Source organism: Neodiprion virginianus, chromosome 5 (genome assembly GCF_021901495.1).
Source record: "Neodiprion virginianus isolate iyNeoVirg1 chromosome 5, iyNeoVirg1.1, whole genome shotgun sequence".
NCBI lineage: Eukaryota > Metazoa > Arthropoda > Insecta > Hymenoptera > Diprionidae > Neodiprion > Neodiprion virginianus.
This window is the reverse complement of record NC_060881.1, coordinates 27,963,596-27,988,999: the sequence shown is the minus strand read 5'-3', so window position 1 is coordinate 27,988,999 and position 25,404 is coordinate 27,963,596. Positions and strand designations below refer to the sequence as shown.

General features: G+C 42.5%; 1 protein-coding gene across 27 annotated transcripts in view; it reads left to right on the top strand.

The window, feature by feature from the left end:
• The window catches only part of LOC124305014 (ensconsin), a 77,633-nt gene that overhangs the window by 40,723 nt on the left and 11,506 nt on the right, over positions 1-25,404 (top strand). For 5 of the 27 annotated variants that reach the window (XM_046763941.1, XM_046763942.1, XM_046763940.1 and 2 more), the window contains 6 exons: positions 18,110-18,178; positions 18,732-18,797; positions 19,114-19,303; positions 19,595-19,941; positions 21,063-21,272; positions 22,575-23,042. In XM_046763941.1, coding sequence (XP_046619897.1) covers positions 18,110-18,178; positions 18,732-18,797; positions 19,114-19,303; positions 19,595-19,941; positions 21,063-21,272; positions 22,575-23,042 — 1,350 coding nt within the window. Of the gene's footprint in view, positions 1-2,849; positions 3,453-5,149; positions 5,645-10,904; positions 11,602-11,821; positions 12,010-18,109; positions 18,179-18,731; positions 18,798-19,034; positions 19,304-19,594; positions 19,942-21,062; positions 21,273-22,574; positions 23,043-25,404 lie in introns of those variants that run through there. The other 22 variants (XM_046763950.1, XM_046763951.1, XM_046763937.1 and 19 more) reach the window with 15 other exon arrangements.

Here is a 25,404-nt window from a genome sequence, read left to right as displayed (position 1 = left end):
GTTTGCACTGGTGTCAAAGACGCAAAGACACTGCAGTCCAATAATCTACGGTTTATCGAACACTGTGTCATTTAAGAGAACGGAGGAGTAACAGCCTCCTTCTATTTAATATGCACTCGTTGGGAGTTGGCATAGTCAGCAATCAGCTTGGTACACAGAATGCATCAGCACAGTGCGTGAATCTTGATTCAATCAACTACGGCTTGGTTAATATAATAACAGATATATATTACGGCATGTAATATCATCAGATGATGAAGTGTCACTATACTCGAGCGAGAATCACCCACTCTGTTTACGATCAATCATGGGACTCGTCTTCATCGTAGCAACTGTATTAGAACTGATACGTTCGCGGCACACCTATTGGCAGGTTTCGTGTGGTATTGTATGAAGTAAATAGCATCTCTCATGGTTTTGAACGATATTTCGTGGACCTAGATATTATTTGGTCGGACCGTGGGGGAGATGAACGTTTAGATGGTCGGTGGATTGATCGATAGGTGCGAGGGACGGACTGGGACGGATATTGGCAACCGAATCCGGGGATTATCGAACAAGTGCAACGCTCTTACGGGAGGCAGAGAATCTGGATGGTGTTGGATGATGTGGATGAGGAGGTGGAGGAGGCTTGTCTACGTGTTATATTGACGACATTGCAAGGCCGACTTGGATCGGCGGAGACTGGAGAAATACGAAACGTCGTGAGATTGTGACATCATCTCACCTTAGGCACCTTGAGCGAGAGCACCTGAATAATCTTCTGTTCTTCTACCTACATTTTTACCGCACACCTGCGATACGCGATATAAGGTGTCCTAGAAATAATACCGCAACAGGCGCGATAACCTTGCCGAAACAGACGATTACTCCTCAAAAATTATAACATATACGGTATTGAGGGCAATTGTGAATGCGATTGTCTGGCTTGAGCTGAAGAGCGTTGGACGAGAAATTGCAACGGGACTACAAGGACTGGTCGAATCATCGATGCATCGATGGGCCACAAGTTTGTATGTGACGTGAACGTGGACTCGGACACCCTGAACTCGACTGCCTTCTTTGGTTAGCGATTACATCATCATCGGCGAACGTGGGCGGGCTGAAGAAAATCGTCGAACACGTTTCTGACTGAATGACTGATTGAGTGACTGATTGCCATTGGCAGACGTCCCTTAAAGCGATGCAGGATTGGTTACTACAATGTGGTAATTATTCCAAGCGACGAATTATACGATCGCGATTTACGTCCGTCCTCGTCACATGTGTGTATGGTTGAATGTACTGGCTGTATGACACACTTGATGCAAAATTCTGACCTAAATAATACTTGGATCTTACCAACTATTACTACTACTACCCTAGGTTATGCAGTGGATGGTTAGATTTACGTGCTCCAAAGTCGTCATTCCGAATTCACCACTTCCCCTACAAAGGTGAAATTATTCCCTACTCCGCTATTACGGAAAGCTTTGGCAATTCGATGCTTCGACAAAGCCAAATGGAATGCGAATACGACGCTGGTGGTGGCGGTGGTGGTGGTGGTGGGACGACTTGTCTGACGGGCGCTTCGTCAGCCTCTATATAGACAGCGGCGGCGCACCTTAACTAAGACCATGACAATCCGCGCTATCATCAGCCATTAACGGAGGTGAGGTGGAAGAGAGAAAAAATAGAGAGATGGAGAGATCATTGCCAGCCTTTAGGCAGGGACATTGCGCAACGACGCATCACGGGTCACGCGGCATTTTTTATTTTTCTCTTTTTCTTTTTTATTAAGTCATTCGGTTATTTATGTATTTGTTGACAATTTTTTTTTTTATGTTTTTAAAATCTTTATTCCCATCGACAACGTCCTCCACCTCCTATTCACTTTTATAGACTTGGCCTTGCTTAGCTGGGACTTGCAATCAGCTGATACCTGTCCGAAATGGAATTTTTCTTATTTTCAAACCCTGATGTTTACTCAACGAGTAAAAGCGGTACGCCTTATCAGGTAAAATAGTACCGTACACACCAATCATTTGTGTCCCGTCGCTTTATCTCCATAGTTATTGTACCATTACATTTATACTTCGAACCAATATACCTATATCTTCTTCGCGTTTCCTATACTGAACGATGATCGAATCAAAAAATCGTTTAGGTAGGGGCGACAAAAAGTTGTAGAACTAATCAACGCTGCTCAGACCCCCAACCGATACTAACGTCGTTAACGGTTTTCCCCATTTCTCTTTTTTCTCCGCTTTCTATGTGTTGTACATACATACTAACGATGGAAAAATTTCTTTGGCACACTTTGCCCTCTCCTTACTTCCTCCTACCTCCCTTAATTTTGTGGTAAACATTTTACCCAATTAATTCGGTCTTTCCAAGAACGTCAGTGGTTGTTTCAGTATCCATGATCATTATTTATCTAAGAATCTTGTCGATGTTCGTCATCATCCTTGTGACCGAGTCATTTTGACGGATATTTCACTTTTCATATACATTCACAATTTCTGGCCAATGTTAAGATGACGAATAAGATCCCCGCCGCACTGCACTTCACGGTGCGCACCTATGCAAGGCGTTATGGACGTATGAAAGAAGAAGAAGGAGGAGGAGCAGCAGCAATGTCGGTGGTCGATGTACTTCTGCTGCTGCTGCTGCTGCTGCTGCTGCTATTGCTGCTGTTGCCGATCCCTTGGTCAAGGCACGATCGTACCGTTCCCCACTACTCTGAGTGAACACTGTACCGTGTCGTACCTCTATCCATGTCGCTTTAACTCCCGTGTGCCAACTCACGATCAAACTGCCAACCCGCGTCGGCTCATGCTCCAGCAGCAAAAGAAGGCGACACCGCTCTCTACACAACGAACGGCCTCCCGAGGTGAGCCAGTGTCTAGCCGCCCGCGAGTACCGACGGCAGTCTTCGATTCTTGGCAATTTGTCGCGAGTTTGTTGTACATGTTGTACACGTAAAAGATTGGAGGAAAGAAGTAGAGGAAGAGGTTTGGTCAAAAATTTCATCCACAATCTTTTGCGATCCATTTTGATGCATCATTGCGGTCGAATTTATCGTTCGCAATGCCGAGTGTTTCGATTTCATTGAAAGTTATCGGTTCACAACACCAGTAGTAGTATTGGAAGATAGAGAGAGAGGGGGAAACCTCGTTTGTGGTGCATCTTGCAGTAGTGGCGGCGGATATTATGTACCTTGGATTACATGAAGCCACCTGCAGAAGTGCAGTGCAACGAGTGTATGTGATTGTGAGAGTGTATGTATATACATACATATGTATATATATATATATGGGTGTAAAGTGTTGCGCAACAATCTATCGTAGAGACGCATAAAACGTGTCGGAAAACGAGTAAGCCCAGTCACGTGGGCAAATACCGCATCATCGTTATTCGTATACTTGTCAGGATGAGCTAATGGTGAATTTTTCATCGAGAGTTTTTTCATGGTAATGAATAATTAAATTAGTGGATTAAACTAGCAAGAAGTACGATCGAGAGAATATAATTAAATACTTCGTTATATCTGTGTCTTATTACCTTACGCGTAAATTTATATGCACGACTCTGCCGGGAGGAGGACCGATGGAGGTCAAAGCAAGGCGGTTTTTTATCTTTAAAGAAAGTCCGGCAATTTAGGTTACACAATAATTGGTCTGATTGACAAACGACTGGCGTAGCTTTGCACGCTTTCTCTCTCTCTCTCTCACTCTCTCTCTCTCTCTCTCTCTCTTCTCGACTCTGATTAGGACCCAAATGTTCAAAGTGTGCTAATCGAGCTTCGAGACTCGTCATACTTGATTATCATATTCATAAATAAATCATCGGTTGGTATATCGATTGCATAAAGTGTTGTTTCGAGTTTCAAATATCCAGCTGCTGCTGGTGCTGCTGCTGCTACTGCTGTTGCAAACTTAACGTCGCCGCACCCATTTCACGCTTACAGCTGCTATTTCTTAAGGTCGTACATGTAGGTATAGCTTCCAGCTGTGTAGCCTTTTTTTTTTTTTTATTACAATTGAATATATATACATACGATCAGCAATATTCCGCCGTATCGCAATTTTTCACAGTACTACGGTTGTTTTTTTTTCTTCTTTATCGGTTCATTTCTTTCTTCTTTTTTCTTTCCTTCTCTCTTCTCATATTTTGACAACAATTCGTGTAGCCTACTTGTTACTTTTAATTCCCGTTCATCACGTAATTGCGCTACGGTAAATATATATGTTTTTCTTTTGGGTCGACGGCAAGGTCGGGATGATTCTACAATACTTCCTAAAAATACAAACCGGGTATAATGACGAGTGTTCAGACTTTATCTCGATGCTATTATCCATCTTGTTTACCAAGTCGTAATAATTATAATTCATCCTGACGGCGAACGAACGACATGTGACTTTATGACGTAGGTGGCAGACAAACTCTTTTGTCGCCAAGTAGGCATACCTTAAACGTATGTAACAGAGAAACGCAATGTGCAGGTGAGAAGAAAAGGGCCGTTTGAATCAGTAAAGCGGCGTCTCTCTGTCGTAATATATTACATATATTCGTATAACGTAATCGGGTAATCATCTCAGCGTGTGACTGTAATCAACGTTTCAATTGAAACGAGAGAAGAAGGTATAAAGAAATAAAGAAGAAAAAAAAATAAAAATGTACAGGAAAATACCGACACTCACGGCTCGGTGTAAGCAGAACTCGTCGTTGCGCGCTTTCACTATCTAGCCGCGAAACAATTTGCCCTCAGGCTCCTAAAGTCTAGACGAGAATAACAACGCGTGCCTTTTTTTTCATCCATGCATTTATCACGCACCTAGGTGTTGAACAACTACTGTTTATTGTTTTCTTTTTTCTTTTCGTAGCATCAGCACAGTTCGTTTCATTAGTGTTAATGAATATCTCTTATCAAAGTAATTAGTAATTTGTGCATGGAAATGAAAATATATTATGATATCATTTTCATATCTCTGCGGTACAGAGTTCAGGACTTGGGCAATATATCATTACAGGAACTGACTTACGAGGGGGCGAATTGTTCGCGTTATTTATCGCATCGTGCTAACCGATGAGAATATCTTACCTTGCGAAAGAAAGATAAAACTAGAATTTTATCAATAACGCCATCTGTATCGTCTCCTTTCCGCAGAAGTTGTGCTATTTTAAATCACCGGCGGTGGAATACGGCGTGTTTTGAACTCAAGTGCAGTTGTGAATCCGCAACTAAAACATTAACGAATGCGCGTTTACGCGCTTAAAAACATGTAATTCGTGACATCTGGGAAAGCATCAGTTTTTGACATTTGGAGAATAGGTGGTTAAGTGGCGTGCGAATGTATAAAAAAAACTGGTGACAGAGGTGAGACGTCAAATCGATGAACGTTGGGTTTATTTAACTCGAGTCACGGTGAAAGGTGGATACGTAAAAATATACACACACGTCCAAAAAGTGACCCAGTGTCAAAGCTTATAATGGGTACAGACGAGATGGACAGGGGAATACCCAGCAGCACTTTAGCTACGCTGCGTGGAATCCTCGTCAGCTCTTTGTCCCGTGAAAATCTCGGACCCCACGATCTTCCGATACACGAGAAAACCAACAGCAACAGACCACGCGTCACAAGGAAGGTGCACTTTTACGAAGGTTATTGTTCTCATCTGATACAAGTTACTCACTAACTTTGGGCTATTCCGTGTTACAAGATCGTAATTTAGTTCTTTTTCCATTTAACCGGATGTGCATTTTAGCACCTGGAAAAGCAATGGAAAAGGGTAACGTATGATACACGACAAGTGATCCTACTCGTTAAAGGGACTTTCTTGTCCGATGGACAGTCCGGCAAACGGGCAGTCAGTCGGTCATTCGTTCGTCCGACAACTTGACGTTTGTCCGGAGCCATGATTGGTCGGTCAATCATTTCCACCTGCCCATACGTCACTTCGCGAAACTCATTCTCGAGGCCATTTCGCTGTCGTATATACCAACGCGTCACAGCAGCTGATCACATCTGTAAGGAATCTTTTTCACATTTCCGGTTATATACTCGATGACCCACATTCTATTGTGAAATAACAAGTAATGCTTTACCAGTACGAGGTCCGAGTATAGTACTAGCATAGAATCTGGAAAAGTCAGTGCTAAATTTTTCCTTCGTTTTTTTTTTATCCGTACTTGGGACTTGTTTTAAAAGAAAAAGGAAAAGAAAAAGAAACGAAATCCTGCTTTAAATTGCAGTGTAATGTTAATTCACGGTAAAAGCTTCAAGCACAAAAGAAGTATTGACACACGACACTTTACCACTGTTTCCCTCAGAGATTATATCCATGTACATACATGTACATTCTACTGTCGAATCCGTTTTTCCCCGATAACTTTTGGCCGTCGTCCTCGACTCGGAACATGATGAACATCATTCCGACGCAACTCTGAATTAAAGACGACCCACTTACATATAACCTATCTACACAAAGATGCACACCGCGGTTTAGTCCTGCCCTGCGGAGTTTTTTTTTTCGGTGTAATCTCAGCTAGATGTGACATGGGCGAAGGAAGGAAGGGAGGAGGATTCGGGTTTTGGTCTTATCTATGGCAAAATTTTTTTCAGCGAAAAAAGTTGGGAAAAAATTTCTTCTTTCATTCGCGGGGGTTCTACGGCACGCCGGTGATTATTTTAGAACCGTTACCACCGCCACCGCGTTGAGGAAGCCGGAGGAAATTCACTCGGCACCTCCTCCGTGGCTGTCGGAGAAATGGAGATAGCAGTGCGGGAATATTAAAGCCGGGGGAAACCGCGTTGAAAGGAACTGGTAGCACTGAGCTGAGTCGGGACCACCGAGAATTTGGATCCCACGAGTTGAATTTACCCACTGAATTCTGAGAGGTGCTCTAAGCTCGAGCTCTCTCTTTCATTTGTGTATCTAATCCAGGGTCCATTGTTCCTTCTCTACGGGTTACTCAAACCCCTTCACTGCCAGCGCGACATAACTCGCCATAGGTGTGCCGTATGCATGCATATATTAAACACCTGTATTCTATTATATCTATCCCGTGAGTGAAGTTACTCTCATATAGTTTGTAAGGGAGGCTTGTGTAATATCTATAAACTCAAGCCGAGAGGGAGAAACTCCGCGACAGTATAGGTTTTATCGATGAAGTATCTTTAAGGGGTGGAAAACTTTTTCACGTACCCGGTAACAACCTGACGTTAACTTTGCCTCCTTTCTTTCTGGAAAAAGAAATACGCGTCATCATTATCATCATCGTCATCTACTGAAATGTATTTATTTTTTTTTTAATCTCTCCCGCTGATGAATTCTTCTCGATGTAAATCATTTCCTCTCAAGTATTTCAAAACAGTATAGCTACTGGACTGTGATATAACGTTTGAACACGTAAATCCATCACGAACGGACTTCGCTCCATATTCATTCGTTCTCCCGTTCGTTATTTGTATAATTTTGCTATCCAAAACAAAGAAAACCAAAATCAAAAATAATAAAAAAAAAAAAAAAATTATTAAAAAAAAAACGGAGAAAAACTTTCCTGACCGTGACAGTTACCCCGCAGTGAAGATGACGGATTTTCCTCTTGGGATAACGGTACTGCTTCCATTTTGTCGTGTGAAAAACGATTCGACACCGTCACACAAGGTTACAGATGCCAGAAAAGGGAAAAGAGGAAATAAAATGGAAAAAGCAACGCGCAGATACTCCGAGGCCAGCTGGCCTCACCGTTGTTTCATATCGTTTCTCTTTTGTTTCTTATCCAGGGAAGTGTCTACTAGAAATTAACTTTTTTCTAGCACAATATACTTTGGGTGCTTGAGGAGAACGGTACAAAGTACATATCTCGCGTGGCGCAGACGCGCACACGAAGAAGAAGCGCTATTGACGATAAATCAACGGTTTGAAAGCGGTTGGAAGTGTACCAACTGGCTTTCCCGTCCGGGCCTGCAGAGCTCAGGGAATCCCCCTCCCCTTGATGTGTATATTCCCGGTAAAAACCCCCGAAATCCCCGCTACTTCTGGCTGATACAGGGCTAAATTTTATTTCTCTTATCCGTGCGGACGGTCGCGAAAAAGTTTCTCTGTTTCTCCACCTCAATCTTCTAGGGTTTAACCTCGGATCCCTAATTGCAATGTTGACTAGTTTACACTGTGAGCCTGCGACGATTAAACCTCTACAATGCAAAAGATAGTAGGTTGAATGTAATGACCTGTGTAAATTTGGTGGGTCGTATTTCAAACTATTCTTTCTGTGAAGATTTAGCGATCATTCTCGCACTTCGTTCATCTGGCTCTGAGTAGTGAAAAGTTGGAAAAGAGCGCTGAGAACGGTAGAACAGAGAAAGATAAAAGAAGGATGAGATTAACTGGAGTTAGCGACCGGAGGCTGGTTGGTTGTGTATGTACACATATTGAAGGAACGGCACGAGGCAGTGGATTTGAATTCACTCGTGCGACTCGTTCGAGAAGAAGTGTAAACAAGCGCGATGAAAAGTTCCTCCGCTTAAGTCGTTTGCCTTGGGAGTGAAGGAAGACATTTTAGTAGCCTCATTTCGGTTCCCTCCCTGTATTTCTGCTTCTCCTCTTACCTCCTTCTCTGGAATAGGTATCACTACTCTTAACGTCACCCCCGGGGCTTCGCATGCGTTCGAGAGACCCCTGACCTCATCACTGGAAGAGTGGAGAAAAGATACTGCCAAATATCAAGAGGCATTGCCGTATTTGTTTCAACTAAGGGAGGATTGTAAATTAAAGCGACAATGCTTCACAATCAGAGTCATCGGTGCCACGGAAAAAGAAGTGGTTCGGCCTCCTGAAAAAGTACAAGGAGATGGACGAATTCTTCTCATCAAAACATCGCCCTGGCATAGATCCAGATGCTACTGCTGCTGCTCTTGCTCGTTCTTTTGCTTCAGAGAAAACCAATGTACCTACATTTCATGCATATTATGCTCGGTGCATAGATGGATGCACCCCGTGGAAGTAAATCCTGGAAACGGAATCGTAAACGGAATAGAATACCAAATATACTCAGCTGATTTCTGGCGATGGTGCATGAAGAATGACCGTACGGTGAATTGAGTTTAAAGAACTTTAGCAGATCGTTACAGTCGTGATTTCTTGCGTCTGCTTCGTACCACGATTGGCATGGACCTTCTGCACTTCACGTGGTTTTCGTTATTTGTTGCTGATATGTGTTGCAATCTCGAGTTATGGAGGATGTGACTGAAACCCTCGGGGAAACCTGCGGTGCTTGCTTCCGTTGTAACACTGGGGAAACAACGAGACTTCTGCGAGAGGATACCGAGATAGCGAGACTGAACCTGATGGGTTAGCCGAGATATGTCTTGCCCTGGGCAAATTGCCCCCCTACCCTCACCTTAATTGGCACTTGACCTTTTCGCTACCGTTCTACCACCTATATATACGTATCGTTTGAAATTGAGGCGAGACTTTCCATCTTCTACGGAACGTCCAGATTGTAAACCCCGCGTCTCCTGAAGCGCTTGATGATGTTTCAGCACGGATTGTCTCTTGATACATTTAAGCGGATGCCATCATAGCGGATTCACTACCTCAGCTGAGGCGCTAGTCCGAGAGAGGAGAGGAATCTTCTCGGAGATATGAAAATTAATTTAATACAAACGTTGCGACGGAGAGTCGAGGATTAGCTTGAACGCTTCAGCGCATTTCCGCGCCCATTGTTCACAATATCGATCCAATTCTAAGCGTTGGGTTTAGTTAGCACTTAAGGTTATACGTAGGTATAGGTATGATAGTCTTTTGCGATGCAAGACTGAGCATCTGGTGAGCTTGAAGTGTCAGGAATCGGAAGTGGAAGAAAAATTATTTTACTACCCGGTACTATCCGGTAGCCCTGCATTTTACCCATTATCACTGGGAATGCTGCTGGGGGGTTGTAAAACGTTTCCGAGTTTGAAGACCAGATTCTCCATCCTGCGAATTCTCACACTGCCTCAGGGTTTCTTGGAACTTTCAACTGCGACATTGCCAGAGTTGTGTTTCGTTAAATATCGATGCAGCAGGCAGTCGAGTAAGACTTGCTCAATTTCTTGTCTTTTGTCTGGTTCGATTCGTATTTTCGATACCCCTATTGTCGTGGAAATAGCATCAAATAGCGCGGACCAAAATAAGTACTCCGCCCTTGACTGAAGAAAAAAAAACTAATTTGAAAAAAAAAAACCTCTGAGTGAAAAAGAATTCAAATAAAATCATTCGCTCTTGAAGTAGATGTGGGTATAACAGACAACGACGATGGCGATGGCTTGTTACCGACCCATAGTACTCAACTGCCGGAACTAATCTCGGGCAATTAACTTGAGAAATTTCATTATCCTCGACCGATCAGCAAATCGAGCGGGAAACACGACGAAGGTTTAATTGACGTTCCATGAAGCAGGAAATATTCAAACTGAAATTCATTCTTTCCATTATTTCTTTGTTCCGTCGTTGGAAAACTCGTAGGATTACGATCTCCATGTGAAAATCGTCCTTTGTCTATATTCGAGAGGCGCTTCAAACAGCTGGATAATTGTCTCCTTGATACAACATCAATATAACATTTGCAAGTCGAGGGGGTACAGATGACTTGTCTCATCGGCATCCAGTAGTCTGAAGCAACCAGTATAGCAATTCTAAAGGCGTGAAAGTATCACCGGATGAAATATAAACGCTGAAGATGATGAGGTCCGTCCGACCTGGTGACTAAGGAACCTGGAACGGCAGCTGAAAGCCGCCTGCGAACGGCGCGCAACTGATCGATGCAACAGCGTTGCGTGGAGGTTCGTTGGTGGTGGAGGGTTGCGGCGGGGGAGTCCCCAGCGATGGTGCCTCCCTCTAGGTTACAAGCGTTCCTAAAGCGCAGTACCGAATCCTCAGTCCTCGCCCAGAGATCGCACCCTCTCGTTCACTCCACGTTTTTGACAACATGTCAAGCCATCGTAACACGAGGATGCTGAACAAGGTTGCAGACGCTTCTGCAATCCGGCCAATAGGACTGAGAGTTTTCCGCGCCTAACCTCTGCGGAGCAATCAAAGAACGAACGATCAAAAGATACACGTGCATTCGCAACTCGATCACGACTTAAGTTCAGGTTTACTGCATCTTGGAAACGTGGATTTCGAAAGAGTTCCACCGTCCGCTGATAGTGCGTGAGTGAGTGAGGGCAGTTTGTCCGTGATTCGATGGGGAGAAGGTGATATTCTTCCAGGTAGTAGAGGGTGTTCGGTTATGCTCGCAAGCGAGTGGGCCGTTTTATACAACGATCAAAGTCGTGGAGAAGACTGAATAGTGGCGGCGAGGTTGGTGGCCTCTTGGGCCGGCCATGGGGGATAAGACATGTTCTCCGAGTTGTGCCGGGAGACACTCAGGAAGGCTGCGGTATGCTACAGTTCTGGAAGATCGGATAGTCCCTCACCGTCGCCGCCGAACTCGCCGCCATCGTCTCCCGCCAAGGAAGCCAAGTCCTCTGCCAACCTTCAATTGGCGAATGCGACAACATCCGCAGACCTCAAGGACACCGCTGCTCCATCCAGAAGGACCGTCGTCACGCCGCCAACTTCTACATTCAAGGAGTACGTCGCGCCGCGGTCGTAAACACAACACCTATTAATGTTCAGCTACAGTTCTACTCTTCTTCTGTCGCATGTCGCGGGCTGCTGGCATATCTTATTTTACCTATGAACAAAGAAGAAGAGTAGAATCGTAGGTCGAACTTCATGTCAACGGTAACGTCTGCTGGATAATTAGATCATCTCTCTCTCTCTCTTCCCCCTTCTCTCCCGGTTACCGTAGAAGGAGGTCTGCTACTCCGACCGACTTTTCCGGCAGAAGATCTCCAGGGATCGAGTACAGAGATACCCGAAGATCCGTCTACGCTTCTTCGCTGGACCGAAGGCTCAACGAAATCGTTCGCGGTACAACACCGTCGCCAGGTACATCTCCGGAACCAATTGATGAGGCTTCAACTTCGGAGGATGAAGGTACCACTTCATCATGACGATGGCATACCAATTACCCATAGATTTCGTCATGAGTTAGGGACTATAAGCCAACTACCGTCCTCGTACCGTGTAATGAAGGGCAAGACTTGAGGGTTGAATATTAATGTTTGGATCAACTAGACACGTGTCACAAAATTCATAACGTATCCTATATTGTCCAAATATTATTTCAACCCCTGAGGCTAACTTATGTACGATGTTAAGGTATTGCCTTTTCACCGGCAATGCGGTCGTATGCGCAAGTTTCTTCGCCAAACTTTACCGCGTGGAGCAGTTTGTGCTGCACCGTTACAATCGAGCATTTTATCACAATCGTACCATCGCCCTAGGTAGGCACGCTACCGGGAAATGTTCAAATCAATTTAAGCTTTCTCACTTTATGAGATATACGTGCATCCATCCCATGGAACATCGTGAACATTACTATTACCATTTTCTCCGCAAGGCCGAGATTCTATACCGTTGAATCGGGAAAACAAACAAAACGTTACTATTCAGCCAGAATCTGCGTTGTTGGAATGTAAAGTCAATACCGAACTTCCAAGTTATTAATTCAGTTGCATAGTTGAGAAAAGGTAAAAACTGATTCCAGAATCAATTCATTTGAGTAATTGACTTTGCGGAGAAACTCGAATGTGACTCACCGATGTGCATGGAACTGATAGAACTGAAATAATTCATTTGCATACTTTCATGTATGTATAAATGTGTGCAGTGCACATAGAAAGAAACGGGTAACGCTAAATTCAAGTCTGACGGGTAAAAAAATTGGGTGAAACGCGATAACGGAAATGTTTTGCAGATGATATCCTGTTCTTTGGACTACCATCCTGTCTATTAAACCCGGTTTAATGACCGCGCGTAATTGTTAATTAATTACCTTCGAATGAGCATCTCAGGTTAATTAATATAAAACTTTCTCATCGGTGCAACCGAGCTATCGTTTTTATAAGACCTTGACTCGCTCGTGTGTTTCATTGATTAATCGAGAAGGATTGTTATAATATGAAAGGGGATTAATTTCTAGTGAATATTGGCGAATTAGATCATATGCACAGCTGTGAAATTTTCCATTAAAAGATGAAACGGAGTAGGAAGTAGTGACAGGGCAAGAATGAAGTGGAAAAGAAAACTGGAAGATTAATAAGCGAAGGTTCGTTGAAATTGTCCGCAGTGGTGGGAAAATCGCATGAGGTACTGAACTCTCTGGCGCAGCGTGAATTCAGTGGGAGATATTCATGAAATTGATAAGCTCATTACCGTCTAAAAATAACATTGAAGGGAAGAAAAAAGTTGCAGATTTTTCCATTAGGTTAATAATCAGATATATATATATATATAGATACCCAAACCTTCCAACTCGTAGTTGAATTACGTAACATCGATATCGTTATACAAAAGCGAGGAATAGAATTTTCAATATTTGACGATCCGACAAAAGCGGCAATGCTTAAGGTAAATGTAGAAGTTATTGAAACGTTTAGTTTTGGTTGTATCTGTTTGATCCTTGGTTCTTGAGTTATAAAAAATAAATTTGTAGTATCTAATCTTCTAGTAATTGGTTTTAGTTGTCAAAAAATTCACAATTTGGGCCCCCAATTTATAATTTTGGAAAATAAAAGGATCGATAATGAGCTCTAAACGTGTCACTAGCTGGTACACTTACCTTAAAGCCGATGAATCGACTCGGTTCTTGTTTCGTTTACGGATAACGATGGTAGTTCTAGCGTAGTAAAGCTACGTGTGCGATATGTCGTAACGATCAACACCTACCCCATCGCTGCGTTAAATCAGGCGAAACTTAGGGCGAGCAATTCGTACCAGGGCACGTACGTATCCCCAGTTGGCCTGACTTTTATCAGGTTTTGTCACGCTCTCAGTTACGATTTTGCGAGCTTGGGGGCTTATAAATCTTATCGCACCTAATACGCGCGAAGCAGTATGATTTTATTAGAGCTGCACGTCAGCGTCAATGTTGTACACTCTCAACGACACAGTTCCGTAGATATGCAAATTCATGCAAATGTGACAATATTGGCATGTGACAACGGCCAAAAATAGAGGCATTTCGTCTTTATACCACATCATTTCGTAACCGGCTTATGGGCGTCAAAGATTGTTTAAGCTATCAATGTGTGATATATCGTTATGTCGTATGAAACGAGGAAGGAAGAAGGCGGTTGGTTGGCAACGCGCGCCAGTATTAAGCCCATATCGCTAACCGCATTAGCGTACATTTGCCGCTCCTGATGTTGCTGACGCTACAAAACAGTGATGTAACATGTCCGTAACTTGATTCAGGGATGCACGAAACTGGTCAAATCGTTAAGAGTTTGAAACTGGCCAAGGTTCGACCCGGTTGTTTTCATTGTGGAATGTAACGTGATAGCAGCGAAGATCGTAAGATAAGTTTGAAAATTTTTTAAAGTATATCGAAGAAATGGTCTGCATGGTACTTGTTGTGGCAACAGCTGCAATCTTGCAATTGTCATAATAACAGAATTGCTGTTTGTTCGTTCAATGGTAAACGATCGGCACCATTTCATTATCAAACTTTACCACATCTCTACCAGACTCGATGGCGGCTATTCGGAACATGGAACAAGAACGCGATGCGAATTTCGTGCGGGATACTATTTCACGGTACCGAAGCTTTTACAAATCACGGTCCTTTGGTGCAGTAGTTTTTTAATCAAACCTTGGCAGGCCGTGCGTCATCCGTGGTACAGTGTTCAGAACGTATTACTTGGAACCTGCTACCGCTGGGCTTCCATCTTCCTTATTGTCAAACCAGCCTCATTGTCCAAGTGACTGAAATAAATGGATCGTTGGTGTAGGTACGGGTTGTACGTGACGCAAAACTCTCCCGCAGTTCGCAGTGCAGTGAAGTAGAGACGACGACGACGAGAGTGCAAAGCAAAAGTTTGAGGATCTTTAAACAAAACTCGGAGACATCATTGATCGTATCGTTTCTCTCTCTTTCTCTCTCTCTCTCTGCACGAAAACGAACTACTCGAGAACGATTCAACAGGTAGACACAAAGTCGGCCTCTGATGACGAGTGCAGATCTTCTTGTTGAAAATTGAAGTGCTGTAACCGGCTACACGAGGATACCTTCTTTTTAAAATCTCTACTTGGGGATTTACTTCGAGAGTCAACGTATGAAATAGACGCTTTCAAAGTGGCCCAATTCGAGAATAGAGTCTACTGAATCCTGTCCAAAGCTGGGAAGCCTCGCGCGAGAGCTTCCGATGCGTGTGTGATTAGCCAAAGTTCGTCTGGAGGCCTTCAACTAAGACCGTTCGTCGTGTCGTGTCGGGGTTATGAGATATTTTTCATATAAAAATCGCAGAATCTTATCGGCCGCGTCTTTGTTGGTTCAGGTTTTATACTTTTTTTTTTTATTTTTACTTTTTTGTCACGTATATATCGTATACCTTATTCAGATCAGAGTTTCAAGGAGAATTTGCCGCTTCGCTGAGGGTGAAATTCCGGCCGATCGACCAACCGACCGACCGAATTCTTCCTCTCCGCGTTTCATCCTTGCTGTAGCACTCCCACTCAAGACTTGAGTATCGATATTGGAAGCTCCTTCTCCACCTTTGGGATACTCCGTAGTGGTCTTATGCCCAGGAACAGATACGAAGCGTTTCTTCGATGTTCCGGCGAGAACGATGTACGATCAGAGGGCGCGAGAGGAGCAGGGAAAGGAACTCTTGCAGTAGGCTGTTGCTAGCCCTTATGTCAGTTGATGGTAATTCAATTTGCCCACAACTTAGTAGACGCGTTTCGTTGCAAAACTAACGTCGCTATTCTCGCGAGTTACGTTGAATCCCGACTACCAAGGGTCTGCAATACCTAACCAATTCGACCTACCCGATACATTTTATGCTCTGTTAGACGTTACCTATACATGGAGATATACTGTTTCCACTTTCATTTCGTAAATTATCCAAAATAAATCAGTCTCCTGCATAAATTTATCGCACGTTTCTGCTCACCAAAACGTATTGCATCCGTTCTTAGAATTTGTTACACCCATAGCAATTATTGTTCCTATGCATTTCCAATTCAAGTCGATTCATTGAACATGGTGTATTGATTGATGTAAGAATAAAACAGTCTACATTGTGGTTTTGTCAGTACCGAATTGATTTTGAGTAGAACTTGTAGAAGTGGTTTATCACTTTGTCAGCACTTCTCGCGACACTCTATCACTTCGCGTGCACATCAAGACATAAAAGGTGTACACCTCTTATTTCAAGACAAACGTTGCACCTGGTGTGCAATAAACCGATCAGTTAAGTCTTTTTTCTCCTTCTTCGTTTTGTACTTTTTGGGTTACCCTGAGCTAATGCCTCCTCCGAGAGACGCTAGGTTTTACGCTGCTATCGTATAAGTGGAAAGTTTAACAACTTGCAGATGCTTCTATTGCAACCATCGTCATCTGGAGTATATTGGTACAACGTACATCCGAGCGGTGAAAATCATGAAGATATGCTTCGGTCTATTGACCGACGCTTGCGAAAAGAAGCACTTGGTGAACTTTTACTTTTAGGGGATTGCCGGTGGTGGTTCAATCTTCCTTTTTTCAACCGGTCTCTCTCTCTCTGTCTTCGTCTCTTCTCTTTTCTATCCTCAGTTTCTCCGCCGCGACGTTGCGACGTATTCAAATTATGCTAAGGTTTGATTCACGGCCCGTTTCATACCGCGTTTTATATTAAGCCTTGCCTTCAGACGGCTGCAGGAAAAGGGATCCGCGACTCGGAAAGGGACTTGAAAACGCTTTATTGATATCCACGACTTACTAGCCACCTCCTCGATTTCTTCCCGGCAGGGACGGACGACGAATTGATCGTAGTAACGCACCTTTCCGATCCCAGGGGTAACCGGAGTCAAACACAGCCTCGGTAAAATCTCGAGAACACTTTACACTCTCGACCTCTCTTGATCCTCGAAACAGGGTGGAACGTGCGAGTGTTATCCGTATCGTCGATATATATCTCGTAGAATTGTACAGGGAAATGGAGGGTCCTACCTAGGTATATGTATGATATGTATGCTATAGGTATGTAGGTGGGAATGGATGTCGGTAGGGGTGTATTTTCTCATCCGTTTTCGAGAGTCTTGACCTGTTTTTTCTCTACTTGCAGTGTAAACCCAAGAAAACTCTAGTCCATTGTTCACCTTTTTTCTTATCTTTATTCTCTTCCTTTTGTTTTTTTAATTTTTATTCTGTAAATTTCTTGTTCGTTATATTCGCCTGTTACTCAGTGTGTATATGTATACCTGTATGTATATATCCTGTGACGTGTAACGAGGCGTTGAGATAGCCGTTGACGTAAGCGAAGAAGATTCTGCCTATATAATAACGTCGGGATTCGTTATCGCCGAGTTTTTCTACGTCAATGTGACTTTAAGGACTGCCGTTGCTGACTCGTGGTATCGTTCTAGGGAAAAACGCGAAGGAAATTGTCGGCTCTCTTGGCCGCCCCTTCGCGGCGAACTTCCTCTCGATCTCTTGTATAAGGCACCTCTGAGTTTTATCACATTATCTCGGTGAGGATGAGTTGAGCGTAATATCCAACGTCGGGGTGGATAATCCTCATGGCCTTGCGCCCCCTCACGTTCGATCACGATCTTATAAAGGCTGAAGGCACTGCATGGTCTGCACCAACCAGAGGCCGTAAATCACAGGGAAATGAAAAATTTCCCACGTCAGGCAGTAAACGTCGACTGACGAACCCGTGTCCGAACGAGACAACGAGAGAGAGAGAAGGGCAGTAATTGAATTTGACCCACGCAACGAGGCCCGTCCAACGACCGGAAATTATCCGATTTAATAGCTTCGTATAGGTTGTCAGTCGTCAAAAATCAATCTCTTACACGTATAGACGTTGACGATTCTCATTTGGTAAACTGGAGACTCCTGTCGAATTGTTGTAACGTGGGTTATACCTTTAATATTGGTATTAAATGAAGAAACAATTGTTACTGCAGTAGCACGTAATGTAAAAGATGAACGTTGTCGTAGTCTAGGTGATATTGTAACCGGAAACGTTGCGTTCTTCTTTTACAGCTGGAGCCGCTCCTGAGGAGGCTAGCCACAGGTCCAGCTCTGCACACAATCGCCACTCTATCCCTAAGGGTGAGTCGCGCCATCTTTCTTATCTCTAAATATCATAGTCGTCGACGACGATGACGACACGCGATACCCTCGTTTGCGGTAGATCGAATTCTACAGACCTTCTCACACTCACCTGCGATCCGATACTTGTCGTATCGTTGATAAGAATACGCAACGTATGCAATCCAACGATGCATTCAATTTAGTTCAATTTACCACTGATTTGTATTATAACTCAATGTTTGATGTCTACGTTGCCACAGCATACGGCAGCTCATGCCGATTAGAAGTCACGAAGAACCGACACCAGCGCTGCGATATCTGATGTTAAACTAACTGGTCACGTGGGTGATAGCCTATCGGAAACATATTTATTCGCATGTTTCTGTCACATCAACCAATGACATACACAGTAGGCCACGTGATTCGTTAGTTCCATTTAAGCTATTGAAGCGCTGATGTCGATTTCGTCTGCTTCAAATCGGCAAATATTCAGTCATTCAGTTAGTATAGAGATCGGTGCAATTTACCAACGCAATGTGATTTGATTTCTTGTTTTTCTTATGATCAACAGATGTGAAGCGTCGGAGCCTCTACGATGAAGACTCCCTTGACGGTGACAATTCCTACGACGTTCAAGGTAATCATCCGAGAAGATATTTCACTCGTTGTGTTGTCTTTCTTTCTTTTTTTTTTCATATGTTATCATCATTGAGTTTTGATTCGGTATATTTTTGATAATTGCATGCCAAATTATGGGACAGAGTATAGGTTATGTAAAATGGTTGGAAACAAAAAACAAACAAAAAAAAAAAAAACAATTTTTGTTTCGCTTGTATCGATCATGCGGAACTGCTTGCTTGACCATTTACTATAGGTCGCGATCATCCCGCGCGAAGAGACGTGTTCGCCATTTCAAGTTGAAGTGTGTTGTCATTTCCGGTCTCGTTGTTTAGGGCGGGAGTCAGTCGGGAGCGCCAAAGATACGGATAGAGTAAAGCTCGTCCGTGACCGACAGAATGAGGAACGACAACGTAAGCTTGAGGAGCTTAGACAACAGGCCCTTGCTGCCCAACGGTTCAGGGAACAGCGCGAGGAAGAACGACGGAAACGAATCGACGAGCTTAGGTCACGCGATAACGACAGGTAAGGAATACGAAGGCAAAAAAGAAAACAAACAAAAAAAATGGAAGCACCTCATTCGGAGGTGATGATCATGGTGTGCGATTCGTCGATGATCAGCGGTAGGCCAGACTTGTTTTGTAAAAAAAAACAAAAAAAAAAATAAATAAATAAACAGAAACAAACACCGGGTATCAGGTGAATTTTTACATTCCCACGCGACGGTTATGAGACGGAGAGTATTCGAGTCGATATTTAGGAAAAAAATGTTCCCTTCCTTCGTGTGACAAGGCGAATTTTGTTCTTTCAACTTAGGCGGAATCAGGTAGAAGAAAGGAAACGATTGATATGGGAGGCGGAGCGAGAACGACGCGAGGCTATATTGCGGAAGAATCAGGAAAGAGAGGCTCGGATCGAAGCGAAGAAGAAAAATGAAAAATCACAGATCGTCTTTGCCTTCGGTAGCTCGACGCCCCGGATGCTCGAGCCCGCGGATACCGGCGGTTCGACATTCTGGGGTACGCGAAGGGCCACGTCTACTACCAATGTCATGATGTTCACAGCCGCTCAACCTCTCACGAGGCGGTCATCCGAGAGAGAACTTGACGGCAGTAAGAAGAGAGCCACGTCTGCCGGTGGATTAGACCGCAAACCCGGCGAAGGTTGGTGAAACCTTTATCGCACACACTCTTCCTCTCACAGTTAAAGACACAGGTGTTTATCGAAATTACAACAAGGCGGTAACTGAATTTTATTCGTTTTTTATTTTTTTATTTTTTTATTTCTCTCTTCTCTCACCCTCCCGCTCTCTTTCTTCCGTACTTCGTCTTATCAGTCCCACGACAGACTCGGTTCGCGGTCTTATCAGAGCGATAGAGTATAATAATAACAACAACAACAACAACAACAATAATAATAATAATAACAACAACAACAAAAACATGATAATCGTACGGTTTATTCACGTGAACACCGCTCATCGCTTGTTTTTAATTATAAGTTAGCCTGGTTATTTTACCTTTTCTTTTTTTTTACATCTTTATCGGGCCTACCTTCTTATAGTCATCGTTTCTGGCAGCACATTGATAGAACATGCAGATGTGGCAAATGATTTCCCCGTTGTTGATGTGCTTAATTTTTTAGCACCTGACCCTGTCATAATTGTAGGATCACTCTCTTTCCGAAGACAACTTTTCATCTCGCAGATATCTGATTTTTATTTCGTTTCAGCATCCCGAATCTGCTCACATTTCGCTCGTTGCAACCGCACTACATTTTTTTTCTTTCTATTTCTATCACTCTCTTACATGTGTATGGACGTAACGGACGGCGGCAGTATAACCAACGTTATTATCGTTGCACTCTTGTATTTTATTTTGCTCGATTGTAAAGTGAGATTCAAAATTTATCGTTTTATTGGAAGATAGAAAATTCACTATTCGTTTGGCGGTATCAACGTTCGGCACGCTTTTACCTCCTTGGGACACATATGCGAAATGCAACATGATGGACATTGTTCACTAAACGACTCTGAGGATATCGACGAGCTATTTGAGATTAGTGCTCGCTGAATCGGGGGCCGGAAAAATCTAACGAAACTCTCGATAGACTTTTGGCGAGTTTTGAGGATTTTGGGGTTGAACGTGTCTTCGTCTCGCTGTTGTTCTCCTTTGGTCCAGGTCCAGCTTCTCCTTCTGCTTTACACATCCAGCATCGACCGATCAATGATGTTTATCTAGTCGGCGCTGATAATGAAATGGCGGGAATGACGTTTTCTTTCCAGATATGCGAATGTCCTCCTCAATGTACGAGGTGTTCAATTGGAACGCTAGTTCCGATCACCATCCTCCCTTAACTCCTGCAAAAATAAAGAGAGCCAGCCTCTCTCTGCCTCCTACATGCACCAACGAAGTCTTTGACATCGACCATAAGACCGCTGTTCAAGGTAGAGATTCTAGGCCTGCAACGATCGTTAATCAGCGGTCAGTCAGCGGTGAGTTCTCTGCTCCTGTTAGATGCCTGCATCAAGTCTCGGAAAATATTACGACATCGAATCTTTTTCTCTTGTATAATGTAAAAAAAAAAAAAAAAACAAGCACCACTCACTCGTCTTATCGTATAGCTGTAATGTAACGTTTATACGTATCAGCTGTTCTACTCGGCTACAAAAAATTACAACACAGAAGCATGGGTTGGTTTTTCTCCCACCTCCCCCCTTTTAATCTTTGCGTAAATTCACACTGTTTAATAATGTCAATACGTGGTATAACACGAAACACCGTTCGTTCGCTAGAAAAAGTCTAACCCGAAAAAATATTTCGCTTGCGTTTTGTTGCATCCCGAGAGAATGAAGAAATCTAACACTAACATTTCTTTCGTACGATATTGTTCGATTGAAAATTGATGCTACGAATTTAATCTCTTTTGATTAGCCTCAACTAAACTCACCAATGATCGTTTATGCGCGTGTGGAATTTTATTAGTTCGTTGAAATAGGCTGGAAATTTCTTCGTATTTACAACACGGCTTCACGAGTTGATTAGCTCTTCGTCATATTTCAACAACACGATACGCAATTGCATAGAGAATATTTTTGGAAAAGTATTGATCGTCAGACTGTTGCTGCAGACATCGCTGTTGCTTGGATTTTTTCGTTCTGCAGTTTTCTTTGCCAAATGGCTGCTCCTATCTGCTTGTCGTTTTCTTCTGAGTTTGAAAGATTCTGCTAGATATACATGTTTTCAATCCTCTCAACCACTCTCTCCCCCAAATCCCATTATTCCAAATACGTAAATGCAACGAATGACCCAATTTGTTCGTACCAAATACAATCCCGCATGAGCGATAAGCTTGGATCAAACAATAATTCACCATCCGATTATCTACCATCAGCCGCAAGTTATGTTTTTGGTTTGTATCGCGTGCGTTGCTCAGCATGCAAGTGATGTAGAATGAATTTAGTATTTGTTTTTTTTTTTTTTTTAGATTTTTAATTCCATTGCTTTTAAGAAGTGGTAGAGACAATTCCAACATCTGGCGTTTAAATCCTCTGGCATTGTCTCTGCCTTCACCAATTTTGAACTCTCGTCACGCAATGGCGTTACATGTATACGCGATGCTGTTGCATCTCCAAGGAAACTGATAATTCATAAGAAAAAGGAATGAAGAAAAACCAAAGAAACCAGATTTGTAAAAAACATTGCGCGAGGTGTTCGACGTTATTTAGCCATTTTATCTCGGGTGGTAATTGAGGGTTTAGCTTGGGTGTCGCCTTTAAGCAAGACGCGATTTACAGGTGAAGACAGCGACGGAACACCCGGAACTCCGAGTTTGGCATACCTCAGAGTGAACAGACGGCGCACAGATCTAATGCCGACCATACCGTCCCCACGAGATGTCGTACCTTCGACTGGACGTAGCTCCAGTGCCAAGGCTTTCGCACGATCACCAGGTAGGACTTACTCCATGTCCAGGCTGGACCAATTATCACAGCCTAGAAAACGTCCAAGCGAGCTTAGCACACTGGCCGAACAACAGTCCCAGCCACTCGGGGCTTCTAGCATGAGTCGCAGCATGTCTCACTTGGCTGCAGCTGGAACCAAATCCCTTAAGCGATCCGATAATTCTCGTAGTATGGGTACTTTGCCAGGCGCAGTACCTACTCCGAGACCAACCAGAGCAGAAAGATTGCGACGCAGAGCTCGCGATCAGCACCAGCAGCAACAACAACAACAACAGCATCATCAACAACAGCAGCAGCAAGGTAAGGACCACTTATGCGAACTCAACTCTCTCATTAAATCAATTAATCTCATTATTTGCTTTCTTACTCGGAGTATTTTCAAAGTCAATCATTTCGGGAGGATAGTTTCAGTTTGTATAAAAAATGAGATACATTACTCGTTGCTTCTTTTATCTTTTAACCACTTAACCGCCAAGCCTTGGTCAAATGCTCGCCCGTTGCCGTAACTGCCAAAAATCACGAAATTGCGTCATAATGTGATTCAATGTTTTTCGATGCCTCAGGTGAATTTTTACTTTTGAAAGCATGTATATTTAGGTATTTTCGAACTCAAGGAATCCGATTATGATCATAAAAAGGTATTTTTTCCGCCCATTCGTACAGTTTTGAGCCATCGAAGTTGACGAATTCTTTGTTCATTTTCTCAAATGCCGTCATAGAGCAAATTATCATCTTCTTTCTTCGGGATGAATTATTCTTTTGAAAAATATTGAATAATAATCTATTTTAGTCCAAATATGCAATTTCAATAATTACCGAATCATTTTTCTAATTTAATCTATAGTTATAATTTATAGTAAATCATATTGACTCGGTATTTTTTGAAATTGCTTATTTCGACTCGAAGGTATTATTGTTCAGAGTTTTTCAAAGGAAAAAGCCATCTCGAAAAAAGAATATGATAATTTGTTTCATGACGCCATTTGAGAAAATGATGAAGGAATTGCGTCAACTTCGAGGGCTCAAAACTGTGCGAACGCGAGGAAAAAATACGCTTTTATGGTCATAATCGGATTCCTTGACCGCTAAAAATACTTAAAACAGATGCTTTCAAAAGTAATTCACCCGAGGCACCCAAAAACAGTGAATTACTTTATGCCATTGAATTACGCCATTTCACGATTTTTAGCAGTTACGGACACGGCGGGCTTGACGCCTTGGCGGTTAAGTGGTTGAGTTTATCGTATTAGATTATATTATACAGGTGTCGTGAAAAAAGAAACTCGCGTCATGTGTGTACAGATATACACATACCTATATTTTTTCCGATACCAAAGCGAACATTTTTAAGCAACTAAAATACGGAAACCGGTATCTTGTCGCGACATGTTACTGAACGCGAATCGTATCATGTGTTTTGAAACATTCTAATTTCCGTCAAAATGAGACCGTAGGTCAAGTTGGTGAATTTGCACACGTGTTTCAAGCATTTTGTTGCATAATTTGATCATAGATGTAACGTTGATGTATTTTCGACGAGTATCAACTGTAGGAACAAATTTGATAACTAGTTTCATTTTGAGTTTTTTCTGACAGTACTATAGATATTTCCTTGAGTAAATATAGAGAGTTTTTGTACAATAGATCCGTTATTATTTTCACTGTCAATATTTTGGATACCTTTGTAATGTAAATCATAAGAATAGGTATAATCAGTAGTTTCCGTTAGCTTAAAACATATTTCAATGCTAGGGGAACTATTAGCACACCACTTAGCGAATGTTTAGTATACTTTAAAAATACTCCCATGTTTCAGTAAACAACTTTTTGGAGCTTTCGGTATTTGAAACAAAAAACAATACAAAAAATTTATCATGTAATTAGACATTTTCTACCATCTATATTTTAATGAGTTGGGGTCACATATGTTGGTATGAAGAATGAGCAAGAATGCGAGCTAACGACTAAATTGATAAAAAGGAAAAAAAACGACGTGAATATAAATAAACTTTGTTTGTTAAATTTTTTTTGTACAGTCAGTATCTGTAGCTTGAAAACATGCATAATATTTTTGAATACAATTAGCGAAGCTGTGTCAGAAAAGACGACCACGTGTGATACTGCATAATTAGGTGCTCATTACATACCCTAATCAAGATCTACGTACTAGATTCTTTTTCTTTTTCTTTTTTATATTACTCTGCTAACACGACGAAATGCTAGCAGAGCATTTACACAAAATAGGTACCTGAATGACCAGAAATTTGAAAATGATTTAACTGAAATAATTTTTTATTTTTTTCATTTCGAACAAGTCGAACAGAATAATTTTCGGTACAGAGCCTTATTAGCACTCAAATAGTGGCCAATACTTGTTTTAATCGATCTTCGAAATTCTGGCAAGGCAATGTAAAAAGGAAAGTTTTCTGACAACATTGAGCACCTAAATCTTGATTATGGTATGTAATCAACACCTAAAGAGCATACAATTGTGCCATAACTTACGGCCAGATTTCTTGATATGGCTCTGCTCGTATTCTCCACATAGTTTCAAGATGTTCATCAGGTTTTGGAATTCTATGACCGCGGTCTGTGACAATTGTTGTAAAATATTGGCGATGCATGGCTTAGAAGAAAATGAACTACATTTAAAATTTTTAAG